The sequence below is a fragment of the Bubalus bubalis genome, chromosome 5 (assembly GCF_019923935.1).
Source record: "Bubalus bubalis isolate 160015118507 breed Murrah chromosome 5, NDDB_SH_1, whole genome shotgun sequence".
NCBI lineage: Eukaryota > Metazoa > Chordata > Mammalia > Artiodactyla > Bovidae > Bubalus > Bubalus bubalis.
Window position 1 is genome coordinate 99,145,778 of NC_059161.1, and position 16,277 is coordinate 99,162,054.

Sequence of the window (16,277 nt, forward strand, 5' to 3'; positions counted from 1 at the left end):
AAGGGGACCACAGAGGATGAGATGGTTGGATGGCATCACCGACTCGATGGACAGGAGTTTGAGTAAACTCCGGGAGTTGGTGATGGACAGGGAGGTCTGGCGTGCTGCAGTCCATGGTGTCGCAAAGAGTCGAACACGACTGAGTGACTGAACTGAACTGAACTGACAACCTCAGGTTCTGGGTTTTAGCCCTCTTTGCCACGGATTTGTGACATTTGATTTATGTAATCTTAAACCAGTTTCTTTTCCTCTGAACCTTAGTTTATTTATTTATAAAATGAAGGGATTGGAAGTGTTTTCTGCTGTGTCATTCTGTGCTATGAAATTTAATTTTTATGTATAAAAATTGTACATCTCATTTAGAAGGTGCAAACTTACTCTTCTTTTATACGATTGAGATATGTTTATTACCAGAATACCCAGTCCTCAAAAACAGTAGTACTACGGAAGGTTGGAGGTGGTGCAGTGAAGGCATAGTATTCTGCTTGGTATGGAATTTGCTTTTGGACAAGAAAAACAAGTGAATTATGTTTAAGCTATATCCTGATTTGATTTCTCTGGGGTATAGCTTGCCATTCAGGGCTTGCTTTAAGAACATATTATCACAGTTTGTGGGTTCATAATTTGTCACAGGATCACAGGAGCTATACCTGACACTTTCATGTATGTGAGATCTTGGACATTATCTGGGCTTGTTTCCTGGTGAGGTAGATGTAGGATTTGATATAATATTTCTTCTCCTTAATTCCATTGGTGGTGAACTGATGAAATCAATTTCTTCTTGGACTTCTAGGAATTAAAGAATAAATCCAAACATAATACTTGGTGTTTAAACTTATTTTCTTGCTAGATCTCCATTGGGTTTATGTTTAATACTTTATCAAGTTTAAGATATCATTGATTGTAAGATGCATTGTTATTTTACATACATGAAGAAAAAAGAAGCTGCCAATTGAATCATGAAATACCTTTGACTATAGGACACATCTTTGTTTCAGAGATGTTAATGTGAAAAAATATATATCTTGAAATTAATAAAATTTGGTGATGTTGAGAGAGTTTAGATCTAGTGTCAGAAATAAGACCATACCTTTAATTATACTTGACATGACTGTGTTGTGCTAAGATGCTTAGTCTTGTCCGACGCTTACCCCATGGACTGTAGCCCACCAGGATCCTCTATCAATGGGGATTCTCCAAGTGAGAATATTGGAGTGGGTAGCCTATCCCTTCTCCAGGGGAACTTCTCGACCCAGGAATCAAACCAGGGTCTCCTGCATTGCAGACAGATTCTTCACCAGCTGAGCTACCCGGGAAGCTCTTTTCCTAAGTTTTTCTTAGTTTTTCTAAGTTTTAACTAAGTTTCCTTAGTTTTTCTCTCCTTGTGGGGAATAGACATGGATATAGAAAATCCTTTCTAAAAGCTGAAGTCGCATGCTGATTTGTTATAGATGTCTCAGGGTGATACCAGTTATGAACTGTTTCCTTTTCTCTTAGAATGGAGGAAATTTCCTTAATCACTGAGGCTTGATAATGTGGATGTAGTTCTAGCATAGTATTTAGAATTAGACCAGGATTCAAATCTTGACCCCTAATAACCTGTGTGTTAAATAATTTGTAGACAAATCACTTCAATGAATGTCAGTTTCCAAATTTATAAAAGTAGACATAATAATAGTACCCAGCTGTAGCAAGGATTAGAGGTGGTAATGTGTATAAAGTATTTAGCATGGTATTGGGACTGTAGTATCAGTAACACTGTTATTCTAAGCTTGGCAAGTATTTTACTGAATAGGCTTCTTAAGTCTCAAAGAATTCACTGTAATTGTTTACTGACTGAATCACTTGTCTTTTTTCTTTTGCAGATAAATCAGCTGAGGATTATAATTCTTCTAACACTTTGGTAAGCCTTTATTTTCTCTATTCTGATATGGGCAGGTATGATTTTTAGGGATCAGGTCAGTGTGGTAGATGCAGAGTCTGGGCTGGTGGGCACTCATCTTGGTCACTCTCCCACCCTGGGCCTCAGAGTAAAGGACTTGAAGTTAATAAGCAGTAGATATCCCTTCCAGCTTTAATTTATTAATGCTCTAGAAATCCTAGCCCTGGAACCAGAAGAACTGGCTCCTAGACTCAGTTTTCAGTTTTAGCTTTGAACCTTTTTGCCTTTCTGAGCTTAAGTTTTTTTCTCAGTAGAATGAGGACTATACACTTTGCCTTACCTGGAAATGTCCTCAAATAGCTGCATTTAAAAGAGAATTCCTTCTTTTGGGTTAATTGGGTTTACAAAACCAGGACTAGGATTAATTGTTGAAGGGAGCAGATTCTATTAATATAAGGTCATTCATTCTGTCCTCTGAAGTTGTAGTGAATGTCCTATCACTTGAAGGAATGTATAGAAGTCATTGATGACCTCATGGGTCCCTCTGACCTTCACAACTTACCAGTTCCTTTTTCTAAAGCAGATTATGAGATGAGATATTGATGTATTTGAAAGGGTCTTATAATGAGTAAGCTGTGGCTTATTATACTAGATTACTGCTATTCTTTTTATCTAGTGCTGTCTCCTGTGCAGACTTGGTTATTTTATGTTGATTTACTAAACATTTTCAAAGCCGCTATTCTATGCCAGGTCCTCTGTGGAGAAATGACAGTATAGGGATGAATCAGACATTATCAAACTCCTTATCTCCTAGTCGCGTGAGTGTCATGAAGGTGCAAACAGTTACAGTACAGGATGCTAAAACTTCATGAGGCCAGGAACTGTGTCTCATCTGTCAGTTGCAGGTTCCACGGCATGTGGCACACAACAATAGAATACTGAATAAAATTATACTGTGGCACGTACTGAATAGAAGATTGGATGTTTAAGGAAAGCTTCCTGTTGGTGAAGTCTGAACTGAATGAGTTAGTTATCTTGGGGAAGAATAATAAAGAGACAAGTGTATTCCAGGCAGAGGATAAATAGCATGTGCTAAGGCAAGGAGGTTCGTGAGGTTGGCTTGCACAGAGAACTGCGAGTGGTTTGTTATGATTGGAATGTGAAGTGTAGGCAGGTCAGATCATGTAGGAATTTTAACTTTTAAAGGTAATAACAAGCTACTGAAGGATCTTAAGTGGAGGAGTCATGCATTCTAACACAATACTGAGTCACAATCCAAGAACATTGAATCATGCTTCCAGCATTGGAGATTGGTTTATTCTGAGTCATTTATACTGTAATTAGTGATTTTAAAAAAAAGGTTCACATGTCCATTGCCAGTAGCATCCTGGGTCCTTTCATATTCACGATCTCTTTTAATCTTCACAGGAGTTTAATGAGACAGGTTATTATCCTCGTATAATAGATGATAAAACTGAAATTGAGAAGGGTTATTGGCAATAGGTAACTGATTCCCAGTTCATTTTGCTTTCCACTGATTCATTTTTTCATCAGATGGAAGAGATACAGTTAAAAGGTGGTGAAGAACTTGCTGATGTTAAGATCCCTGGAAATTTCTCCCCATTATTGAGTTGTAAATTGTTGAAGAAGGGATGTTAACCAAAGCTGAACTGTACTTTGTGGCTCAAATGTCTTTATGCTTTTAAAGGTGAAGTAGCAGCTCTTATTTATTGAGTAGCTAAGATGTGCCAGGCACTATGTTAGTAACTTATATGGTGGTGGTTTAGTTGCTAAGTCGTGTACGACTCTCATGACCCCATGGACTGTAGCTTGCCAGGCTCATCTGTCAATGGGATTCTCCAGGCAAGAACACTGGAATGGGTTGCCATTTCCTTCTCCAGGGGATCTTCCCATCCCAGGAATCAAACCTGTGTCTCCTGCATCGCAGGCAAATTCTTTATCGACTGGGCTATGAGGGAAGCCCAGTAACTTATGTATGTTAACATAATTAGTCCTCACAAATTAACCTTGTGAAGAAATTATCATCTCCATTTCACAGATAAGAAACAGACTTTCCTGGAGACTCATAACTGGTATGGTGATACAACCAGGTTAGAACTAAGGTCTTCTGAGTCTGTGTCCTGGGTTTTTTTCCCATTGTGTCAAGGAACTGAGAAAGAAGATGTCAGAGAGGTCTTATAAAGGAGATTGCAGTAAAGCCTTTGGTCTGTTGTTCCTTAGTGAGGAGGAGGAGCCCTGGGGCTCATGCCATATGGCGGAGAGGATAACACCTGCTTTGTAAAAACCTGTACTGATTTTAGTATCTACAATTAAAACCACCAGATTGTCAAGGACATTTTCTCCCCAATTCAGAACATTATCCCTGTGGCTCAGTCCTCTTTATTTCCTTAATAGTTATATGTGGGGATATGGTTTGTCCTGTAGATAGCATGACATCGTTTTCCATATTGGTTTTACACAGATCATTCCATTTGATATTGGAAATATTTGAATGATACTGTAATCTCCTGACACAAGGAACTGGAACTCAGAGATAACATGACATGCTTCCTATCCTTGAATGAATTAGTAGTAGAAACGAGTACAATATTAAGTTCTCTGCAGCGTTCATTTATACATTTAACCATAGATATTTATTTAGCACTTTCTTTGTGCCCAGGTATTGGTGATACAGAGATAAAATTTTTGCGTTATCTTAGTCCCTGAGAAAAAATAGAAGGATGAGGGCTGCAAGAGGAGTACATGAATAACATACAATGAGGGTCATATTTGATGGAGTGATTTATTCTGCTTGGTAGTACAGGATAGTTGGCACAAGGCTCTTGGGCCCTCACAGTTTGTTCATTTAATAAACATAACCTTTAATGTTTCTTCTAGTTCTAAAATTCTTTTATTTGTGGCTCATTGGTCTGAGATCCATCTCAGATTATCTAGCATTTTAATGCCTGAGCTCTCATTTATAAAATGATCACCTACTATGTTATAGGCTCTGTGGGTGCCCAAGAGTCAAGGATGGGTAAGGTCTTTGCTCACGTAAACAAGGATTGATAACACAGTGTCAGGTAAGTAACACAGTGTCAGGTAAATGTAGGCAATGATACCAGCCAGAAAAAAGGGCAGTCAATGCTTTCTTGTGTGAGGCAGCATGAACAAAAGCCACATTGTTAAGGATCCATCATGTCAGGTGAAAGAACTTGGACTCTCCACTTGAGCTAAGGAAGTATTTTAAATAATGTAGTTAGATGTTTATTTTAGTCTAAACTACCATCTTAGAAAGGGCTTTCCTGGTGGCCCAGTGGTAAAGAATCTGCTTGCCAGTGCAGGAGATGTGGGTTCAGTCCTTGGGTCAGCAAGATCCACTGGAGAAGGAAATGTCAACCCACTCCAGTATTCTTGCTGGGAAAATCCTTGGATAGAGGAGCCTGGCAGGCTACACTCCGTGGGGTCAGAAAGAGTTGGATACGACTGAACTACTGAATAACAACAACCATTTTAGAAAGAGACCTCTGGAATTTGGATCTGTGTAGTGGGATGAATTCATATCTCTGTCTCTCTCGCTATGCTTAATTTCTTAAATTCAGAAAAGATACATAAAAAATAAATTCAAAACAATGCTTATTAATGAACCATTGTTGGAAATTTATGGAAGATAGAAAGCAGATAAGATTAGATTGACTGGAGCAGCAGAAAGTACAGCTGCTCTGTATGTGAGAGAATATATATAAAAAACAGGAAAGAGTCCTGGGTCATCTTCAAGAGTAAATTACTTTAAATTCTGTAATTGAAAAAGCTGGGGTAGCCTCCATGTTAAGTGAGCAAAAGGTATCAGAAGGTTGATCCTAAGCTTAAAAGACACTTTTCTAAAGAAAGTACACTGACCTTTTCCAGTCCTGTGGCCACTGCTGAGTTTTCCAAATTTGCTGGCATATTGAGTGCAGCACTTTCACAGCATCATCTTTTAGGACTGGAAATAGCTCAACTGGAATTGCATCACCTCCACTAGCTTTGTTCGTAGTGATGCTTCCTAAGGCCACTTGACTTCGCATTCCAGGATGTCTGGCTCTAGGTTAGTGTGAGTGATCACACCATCGTGATTATCTGGGTCGTGAAGATCTTTTTTGTATAGTTTATGTGTATTCTTGCCACCTCTTCTTAATATCTTCTGCTTCTGTTAGGTCTATACCATTTCTGTCCTTTATTGTGCCCATCTTTGCATGATTACTGAAGAAGGCTTTCTTATCTCTCCTTGTTATTCTTTGGAACTCTGCTTTCAAATGGGTATAGATTTCCCTTTCTCCTTTGCCTTTAGCTTCTCTTCTTTTCTCAGCTATTTGTAAAGCCTCTTCAGACAACCATTTTGCCTTTTTGCATTTCTTTTTCTTGGCGATGATCCTGATCACTGCCTCCTGTACAATGTCATTAACCTCCATCCATAGTTCTTCAGGCACTCTGTCTATCAGATCTAATCCCTTGAATCTATTTGTCACTTTCACTATATAATCGTAAAGGATTTGATTTACCCAACAGGTAAATATTGTTAATATTTAGTGTTTAGCCTTTCCAAGGGTGGTAAACTAGATCATCACATTTTTTTTTTTTTTTTAAGACTTGCTGGACTAATTCTCTGATTTTTAAAAATATTTACTCTATTTTCCTTGCCTTAATTTTGCAGCATAGATATGTAGACTGGTTTTCAGATTTGCCTGCCATCAACTTGAGATTTGGTCTTTTTAACAGTTACTGCTCATCTATTTGTCTTTGCCTCCTTTGCTAATCCTGCCTTCTTTCCTGTTTTCCCCAACCTTCTGGGTTTAATGGCTTTAACAGACTATTATTTATTATAGTTCTAATGAGATTTTAAGAAATAGATGCGTATGTTCAATCTGCCATCTTTATCAGGCATTCCTGAGGAATTTTTACTTTTAACTCCTTACATATCTGTATTATATAAAATGTAAGATAAGAACCTGCTGGTTTTACATATAACTTAAATTTTTTACTTTTAAAAGGTAGCATTATTGACTGTTATTTATATACCGTAAAATTCATCCATACTAGTTGGATTGTACAATTCAATGATTGTATTAAATTTATAGACTTGTGCAGCTGTCTCTACAATCTATTTTTGGAATAGTCCCATCACCACAAAGAGTTCCCTAGTATTCTTTTACAGTTCATTCAAACTCCCATGCCCAACCCTAGGAAACCACTGATATTCTTTCTGTCTACATAAACTTAAATTTTCCAGACATTTTATGTAAATGGACTCACAGACCATGTAGTCTTTTGTGTCTAGCTTCTTTCACTTAGTATAAAACATGCGAGTTTCATCCATGTTCTAGTATGTATCAGGACATCATTCCTTTTTATAAAAGTCTGAATAATATTTTATTGTATTGATTATTCATCAGTTGATGGGCATTTGGCTTTTTTCTTATTTTTGATTATTATAAATAACGCTTATACTAACATTCATGTACTAACTTTGGTGTGGATCTGTGTTTTCATTTCTCTTTGGTATATACCCAGGAGTAGAATTTTTAAGTCACATGGTGACTCTATGTTTAACCATTTAAGGAACTGCTAGACCGTGTTCTACAGTGGCTGCACCTTTTTACACGCCCACCAACATTAGGATGCTTCTAATTTCTACATATCTTCTCCCACATTTGTTATTGTCTGTCTTTTGATTATAGCCATCTTAGTGGATATGAAGTGTTATCTCATTGTGGTTTTGATTTGCATTTCCTAATAATGATGTTGAGTATTGGCCACGTGCTTATTGGCAATTTGTTTATCTTCTTTGGAGAAATTTTTGTCGTTGTTTGTCTCTAATTTAATTCTACTGTGGTTAAATAAGACATTTTGTGTGTCTTCAGTCATTAAAAATTTATTGAGATATGTTTTATGGCCCAGCATATATTCTAGTCTGAAGAATTATCCATAAATGGTTAAAAATGTGTGTTCTTCAGAACTTGGGTGGAATGTTTTGTATATGTCAGTTAGGTTGCATTGATTGATAGTGTTAAAATCTATATCATTGCTCATTATTGAGATCTCTTTCAGGGCTGTCCAGAAACTTTAACTTTCTTGTTGTCCCTTTTGAGGCTTTTATGTATGTGCACAGAGCCAGGCATGTATGACTAGTGTAGGACCTCTCTCTAATGTCTGTTGTATCTTTGAGCAGTCTTGGCCAGAATTCACTTGCCCTATCCAGGATTGCAGCCTCAGGCTAGCAGCGGTTGACCCTCTCCTGCTGCCGTCTCTGGGAGGTCACTTCCACTGATGGCCCCGCTGGGCCTTTGCACTGCTCACTCCTCCAAATGAAAGTGAGCCCTCTTGGACCACATAGTTGCAGCCTGCCTTCCCTGGAAGAAACCCTGCTCTAATGAAGCTAGGGTGGGATGGATGGGAGAAATCCTGGGCCAGAACATCAGAGATCCCTATGTTTTTACCCAAAGTTCAGCAGTTTTAAAATGATAAACACTTCTCAGTAGTATATGTAGGCACCTGGAGGTTTCGGGAACATTCCAAGCATGTTCCCTTTTCAGAATCTTTGTATCTCTTCCATCTGCCAGGAATATTCTTTTCCCAGAGGATCTGATGGCTTGTTTTCTCATTTTATTCTGGCCATCAAAGAGGCCTTTTCATGACTACTTATATCTAAGGTAATAATTCCTTACTTTTAATCAATCTCTACACTCACATGTTTCTTACTATTACCTGGCAATTTGGTGATGAATTTTAAATGTATAGTCTTCTAAAATGTAAGCCATAGGACCAGGCACTTTATCTACAGTGAATCAGTGGATGAGTTGGAGTCACTTTTAAAAAAGAGCTTTGTGGTTATTAACCATAATGATAATTTAATTGATTCCCTACATCTTTCTGAGTGTTTTTATACCCACATCACTTCATTTCTTTCTCCATGTGGTCCTCTAAGGTAGGCAGAGAGCTTCTTGTCATCATTTCCATTTTATGGATGAGAACTTTGGCTTAAAGTGGGATAGCCTTGGCAAAGAACACAGGGATAAGAAATAAAATTCTGGGAAAGAAACCTATATCTCTTGATTCTGGTAGTCGTTAATACAACCACCCAAAGCCATCACGTGTGGAACCCAGAATGTGTTGCTAAGGAAGGTGATGAAATCCCCTCCTCCACAGTTTTAGGAAGCAACAAACTTGGTGTTTATAGTCTACAGTGGGTAGCCCTAGGCCCCCAAGAGGATGGAGAGGCTGCTGAGTTAACTGTATTCTCATTTTGGGTTCCTAGTTAAATTTTGTTGAGTGGAATATAAGGGGAAAACAAATTAGAGTGGAAAAGTATCAAAATATGTGCTTTCACAGGGAAAGAACCTCTGTTGGATTTTAGAACTGAAAGTGACTTAAGGGCACCCCTCAAATTTTACCAGTCCCCACCTCCACATTCCTCAAGTGATGAAACTCAAAGCCGAGAGGATGGATTCATTGCCTGTAGTCACTAAAACTAGTTGCTTACAAATGCCTGTCGCTGACAGTTTTTAAGTTATGTCCTGCACTGGAGGTCCTGTTATAATCTATGAGGATGCCAACTTTCCTTACTTAGTATGTCAAAAGTGGTAAAGGCCACTCTCCCACACATAACTCCAGTATAATATTCAACTAAATAAGTTCCTTCGCTTAGCCCATGTTGTTCTGACATTCCTCTCTCCAGCGACCTCAAATGGCAGCAGAAGGGGAATTGTCCGTCTGTCTATCTCCTGCATCAGATGGTGAGCTACTTTTAGGACTTGGATCATCTTTTTCATCTTTGTACATTTATATAAAAAACATTCATCACAGTATCTTACTGAGCACAAAGTAGATGCTCTGAAAATAATCTGAAACTGTTGAATTATATCAATATCTACTAAAAGATCTCTATAGCTTCTCTGGTCCTATACTATAACCATTTAATCTCTATCAAAAATCTCATATTTTGGAGCTATTTTATCTCTTGAACATGTGTTATAAACAGTAATGGTATGATCTTTTTGCCTGGACTTGCCCTGAAACCTGCCAGTCTTGGCCTGGCTTTGTTATAGTTTACGTGGGAAAATCAAGTTTCTGAGGTTATAGCAGATTCAATTAGTGGTGCTGGTAAGGATCATTCTAAGACAGGGCAGAAGCTTAAGGAAATAGGTAGCATCTGATCTGGGGAAAATCTCATTGCTTCTTGTGACAAGGGTCTCCTGATGTTCTGTATCTGCAGGTTGAGGTGAGGGTACCTGATAACATAAGGGATGCAATATATTTTGGTAAAGAAGGAAAAGGAGAGGCAAAGACTTTTCAGAACTTCTACTTACCATATCAGAAAGGACTACAGAATTATAATGATAAGCTTTGTAAAATTCTGAACTTTTGATCCCTTTCCTACTTTATTGTACTTTATCCTCTCTTCAGCACAGAGAGTAAAATTCATAGAGAAGCAGGAAATATGAGCTTGTCTTCAGGGTTTGGTTTGGCGTAGGCAGGTAGAGAAGCTGTCAGTTGGTTTCCCCATCCACAATTAGGCTTTGGGTGGGAGAAGGAAGCCCTCCAGGGACTGAAAGGGGAGTGGTAGCTAAAAGAAGAGAGGGGAGATGGCTGAGTTCCTGAGGCCAGGAACAAAGTGGAGAGCTTGGAGGCTGATGTGTGTTTCAGAAAGAGTGTCAGGAGAAGGTTTCTTCTGGGAGATTGGTGACCCTGGTAGTTTAAGTTCCATGTTGGCTTAACCTAACGTATCTGGCTTTTGTCACTGTGCAGAATGTGAAGGCGGTGTCTGAGACCCCTGCAGTGCCACCAGTTTCAGAAGATGAAGATGATGATGATGATGGTACCCCACCCCCAGTGATTGCTCCACGCCCAGAGCACACAAAATCTGTGAGTCTTAGTGACTTATTAGAGTTTGGAGGTGGGGAGTAAGGGATGGGTACCAAGGTCTAGAAGTTTAATACTCTGGTAGGGGTCCTGAGATTTTGGAGGTGGTGAAATAACCAAATTACCTTGACTGAAAGGTACTTTCTGTATGACTAAAGACAGGAAGTGGTGTATTTATTTATCGTTGATTTGCAGATAGTCCCATGGTGTCCTAAATAGTTGGTCTTCATACCAACTTAGCCCTACTTTCTTTACAGGCAGGAAGATATGCAGAATTAATGTTACTTAGTGTAGAAGTAACATAAATTGTTCCAGTCTCCTAGGAAGCAACAAATTAGCCTGCTATAGATCGTTTCTTCTCTGTTAAATGTCCAGTGTTCAGGCTCTTAAGACATTATTGATGATACTGAAAGACTCAAGAGAATTTGTAAACATTAGTGCTATTAATATCCTGGACATCAGGAGTACATTTTGATGCTGGATATTGGCAGTGATTTTTATTTAACTTCCTTTGAGGTTCTTGCATTTCATAATAGCCATGGTCCCTTTGCCCTCACTTTGCATAATCTGCGTTTTACATGATTTAGCATCACTGAGCACTGATCTATCATTAGATGATACTACTAGTGTTTCTTTGTTTGGACTTTTTATTATGACAAGAGAATGATTTAGGGCTTAAACTCTGTGGTAATTCAAAGAAGATTGTCTCTGAACTAGAGAATTCATGGAAGTATTCAGGCAGATGTTGGTTGACTGAGTATGGGAGATGCTGTGGAGGCAATTCAAGGGGATTAGATGACCTTTTAGAATTATAATTTATAAGCAGAATCTGGAATCACTGCTTCTATAGGTTACAAAGTCACTTTAAGGATAATGAGCTTCAGAATCAGAGAGCTGTCCAGAGATGTCACATTGGAAAGGTTTTTTTGATTTGCAAGCATGTTCATTTAAAAAAATTTTCCCATTAAACCATGAATTCCTTACAAGTAGAGGAAATATATATGTGTGTCTGTGTATGTATATGTAGAGGATATATATGTGTGTGTGTGTATATGTATACACACACACACATATATGTGTGTGTTTGCAGTGATTAACATAGTTCTTAAAGGGTTTTAGAACGGCAGTATTGAATGAACTGATAAATTTGATCTTCATAGCATTCCTCTCTAAAAAGATACTGTTAATTCCTAATTTATAAAAGAAGAAGAAGTTGAGATTTGGAGAGGTAAATTGATCTATCCAAAGAGTATAAGCAAAATAGCCAGAACTGAAAGCAGGTAATTTACCCCAGGTCCAGGTTATATTCCAGCATAGCATAGTGGCCTTTTTTTATATGAGCAGACCTATTCTGGGAGCCAGAAAAAGAGAATGTTAGAGAAGGAAAAGGCAGATTTCTTCCCCTCAAGGAGCCATGTCAGAACCAAAGGAGGAGGACAAGGCATGAAATTCATGTTTAGGTGCCAGGGATATAGTTTGTCTACATGTGCCAGAATAGAAAATTAAGGAATCACTATGCTGGAGTAGTCAGTAAAGAAACAATAGTGTCTGATCTCAATGTTTCAACTTATTGCTATTTCCACTAGCAATAAGTTAGTGGAAAGTTCTCTTCCATTTCTGCCTATTGTAACCATGTCCATCCTTCAAGATCTGGCTGAAGAACCCCATTTATTTGTTCTGTGATTCATGAAACTTTTACCTGAATGCTTACTTTTTGTTAGATGATTGGTTAGATACAGAAGCGCAGTGATGAACGAGTCAGATTCTCTGTCTTCATAGAGCTTTTGTGTGTGTGTGTGTTAGTCACTCAGCCGTGTCCGACTCTTTGCGACTGTAGACCACCCGTGGACTGTAGACCACCCATGGACTGTAGACCACCAGGCTTCTCTGTCCATGGAATTCTCCAAGCAAGAATATTGGAGTGGATTGCCATTCTCTTCTCCAGAGGAACTTCCCAACCCAGGAATCGAACCCTGGTCTCCTGCATGGCAGGCAGATTCTTTACCGTTTGAGCTATAGGGAAGTCTTTAGACTAACTCAAAAATTGTTGTGACGTTTTTATGAAAAAAGTGATAAATGCCTTGAAGCATCTCTTGGGGATGGGCAGTAGATCATGTGATCACTTCTTCTGAACCTCAGTAGTATATAGATTGTTCTTTTTTTCTGATATTTGTCCTTTCTGCCTAGTTAGGACTTTCTCCAAGACTTCCTTCACAGAAATAGTGGATGGGGCAGCATTTTGTACAGCAAGGCAAAGAACAGATTATCAGTAAATGCTTATTAAGTAAATGAATGAATAGGCAGTATAATATTAGCCGAAATTTGAAAGCTTAATGTCTCTTGAATGTGGTGCTGCTTATTTCACACATTAATTAGTTTATTTATGGTTTATTAGCAACTCTATGGAGAAGGCAATGGCACCCCACTCCAGTACTCTTGCCTGGAAAATCCCATGGACAGATAATTCTGGTGGGCTGCAGTCCATGGGATGGCTAAGAGTCAGACACGACTGAGCCACTTCACTTTCACTTTTCACTTTCATGCATTGGAGAAGGAAATGGCAACCCACTCCAGTGTTCTTGCGTGGAGAATCCCAGGGACGGGGGAGCTCGGTGGGCTGCCGTCTGTGGGGTCGCACAGAGTCGGACATGACTGAAGTGACTTAGCAGTAGCAGCAGCAGCAGCAACTCTGTAAGATAAGTATCACTAACATCACTATTTTACAGACAAGGAAACTAAAGCATAGAAAAGTTAAGTAGTCTGCCCGAAGTCATACAAATGGTAAGAATAAGATTTGGAATTTAAGTCTGGCAGGTTCCAGAGTCTGTAATCTAAATAACTCTATCCCATGGCCTCTTAAAGAAGAACAGTTGCAGTTTTTTCTCTGTGAGCGTTCAGGATTTAAAGAGGGAGTAACTCAAATGAAGGTAATGTTCAGTGTTGTATTAGCAGTGAAAAGTACTGTAGGAATACAGGATATTCATTTCAGCTTGGGAAAGAACAGAATTTTACAGATGAAGGGGATTCCCATCTAATGATAGGATGTCCTTTAAACTCTTTATAGTGAGAGTTGTGTAGCTTATATTGATTATTTTAAGTGCTTAGACTCTCACTAACCCTTGTAAAAAGTGAGAGCAAGGAAGATCATTCCATTCTCACAGCCTGGGCGTAGAGGAAGAGTATCATAGGATACTCTTCATTAGCAACTCTATGGAGAAGGCAATGGCACCCCAAAGGTGTAGAAGAGATGAGTTTACTGAGATTTGTTCTTCTTTGGGTGTTCTAACACATAAATCTAAGAGAGGCTGGCCTCACCAAATGTTTGCACCAACAATGCAGGTATACACACGGTCTGTGATTGAACCACTTCCTGTTACTCCAACTCGGGATGTGGCTACATCTCCCATTTCACCTACTGAGAATAATACCACTCCACCTGATGCTCTGACTCGGAATACTGAGAAGCAGAAGAAGAAGCCTAAGATGTCTGATGAGGAGATCTTGGAGAAATTACGTAAGCACTTTGTAGGTTTTTTAATTTCCCTCTGGTATGTGACTGGTTGAGCACAAAGAGAATTCTATTGCTATAAAGATCTAGGTTCTGTGCTAGGTGTATGTCAGTGGTGGCTGTGCTTTATATCTTGCCAGACTGTGCCTCTTCTCACCCGTCCCTACACCCACCTCCTCTGTCTCACCAGCCCTGATTAGATGCTATGTTAGGATGGGAATATGATGAGAGAGTATGTGAATAGCCCACTTCAAAGGCTGGGAATCACTTACCACAGGCATGGCTTATGGAGATGACAAATAGCTTTTACTTACAATATAATCTGAAAGGTTGTGTTGAGAAAGACTGAGGTCTTGTGTAAACCTGGTGAGGAAGAGTGCTATGTTGGTTATTGATGTTTCTGTTGGCTGCCATTTGGTTGTAGAAAAAGAAGGAAGGGAAACTAACATTTTGTGAGCCTGCAATATGTACCAAATGAACATTTATTCCTTATTTTAGCCCTGTGAAGACAGACATTATAATCCTTATTTTTTGCAGTTAAGTTATTTGAGGCTAGGAATGCTAAATGCTCTGCAAAAATTCATGCAGCCAAAAAGTGACAGATCTGGAATTAGCATGCAGCTTGTGCTCCTGTAATCAGAGCATGCTATTTCTTGCAGTCAGGTGGGAACTCCCATTTTGCTTTTTAGTGATGAGAGTTATTAGGGCAGCTTGTTTCTCTTTTTAAGTAATCTGCAGGAGAATTCATATGAGAAGAAAGGAATGGGTTGGCCTGTAGGCTTGAAAAAGCCATCTGAGAAGGCTTTTGATTTATTCTTTGAACTTATCTACTTCTAAAGAAGATTTGATGTGACTGATCTGGTGAAGTCTGCCCACTGGCATTGCTTTCTAAAGCTGAGGTTTCTGGTTCCTTAGCTTAGTGGCTTTTGATTTCATCCTGATAATTCTTATTTGACTTTTTAAAAAAATTTTCACTCTTTCCAAAGTTGCCCTTGCCCAGTGTTAGTTGCTCAGTCATGTCCAACTTTTTGCAATCCCATGGACTGTAGCCCAGCAGGCTCTTCTGTCCATGAAATTCTCCAGGGAAGAGTATGGAGTGAGTAGCCATTCCCTTCTCCATGGGATCTTCCTGCCCCCAGGATGGGACCTGAGTCTTCTGCATTGCAGGTAGATTTCTTGACTGTCTGAGCCACCAGGGAAGCCTCGCCCTTACCCAGAGCCCTTCTATGAAATGATGAAATAAGAAAAGCCACTTCCCTTGGCATCTATTTACTCCTGTATGTATTCTTTTTCTCTGAATCAGATTTTTTTTTAGGATACTTTAGATACTTTAGGATACTTAGAACATAGGATTATGCAAAAACAGATTGGCCTGAGAGTTAAGGACCCTTGGGTTGAAGCCCTAGCACAGTCATTAACTTGGGTCTTGGGTAATTTTCTACTGTTCCCTGGCCCTCCTTTTTCTCATCTTGTAAATAGGAATGTTAGTCCCTGTCTCATTTGTAAATCAAATGAGATAATGTGTTTGAAAAGTATAAAATCCTAGTAATTGATATTATTGGAAAGCACTTTGGAGTGGAAGACCAAACCTGAACTCCTAATCTTAACTCGGACACCACTTTGCTGTGTGACCTTGAGGGGAAGTATCTTCCCTTTAGTGAGGCTCAGTTTTACCATCTTCAGAAGACTTTTTTTTTTTTGAAGCTGTGAACTTTCTCATACCTCTGTGTTTTTGCACTTAAAATACTTTTTTTGTAACCCCTTCTTGACTTTCTCTCCCTGGAAAAATTAGTGCAGGTTCATTTCCCTTCTGAGGCCTTCCTGGTCTATATTTTTGCTTCTTTCTGTATCACAGCAATTATTTTATGTTCATGGAACTTTATACATGGTGTCTGTTTCCTGTATGAGATTACAGCTTCTTGAGAGCAGAGACTGTCTTAACTGGGTCTCATCTGTTGGGTCCATTAACTGGATCTTCATTTGTTACAC

General features: G+C 39.0%; 1 protein-coding gene across 5 annotated transcripts in view; it reads left to right on the plus strand.

The window, feature by feature from the left end:
* The window catches only part of PAK1 (p21 (RAC1) activated kinase 1), a 161,935-nt gene that overhangs the window by 106,568 nt on the left and 39,090 nt on the right, over positions 1-16,277 (plus strand). For all 5 annotated transcript variants that reach the window (XM_025286269.3, XM_025286270.3, XM_044943448.2 and 2 more), the window contains 3 exons: positions 1,866-1,903; positions 10,667-10,783; positions 14,120-14,294. In XM_025286269.3, coding sequence (XP_025142054.2) covers positions 1,866-1,903; positions 10,667-10,783; positions 14,120-14,294 — 330 coding nt within the window. The remainder of the gene's footprint in view (positions 1-1,865; positions 1,904-10,666; positions 10,784-14,119; positions 14,295-16,277) is intronic.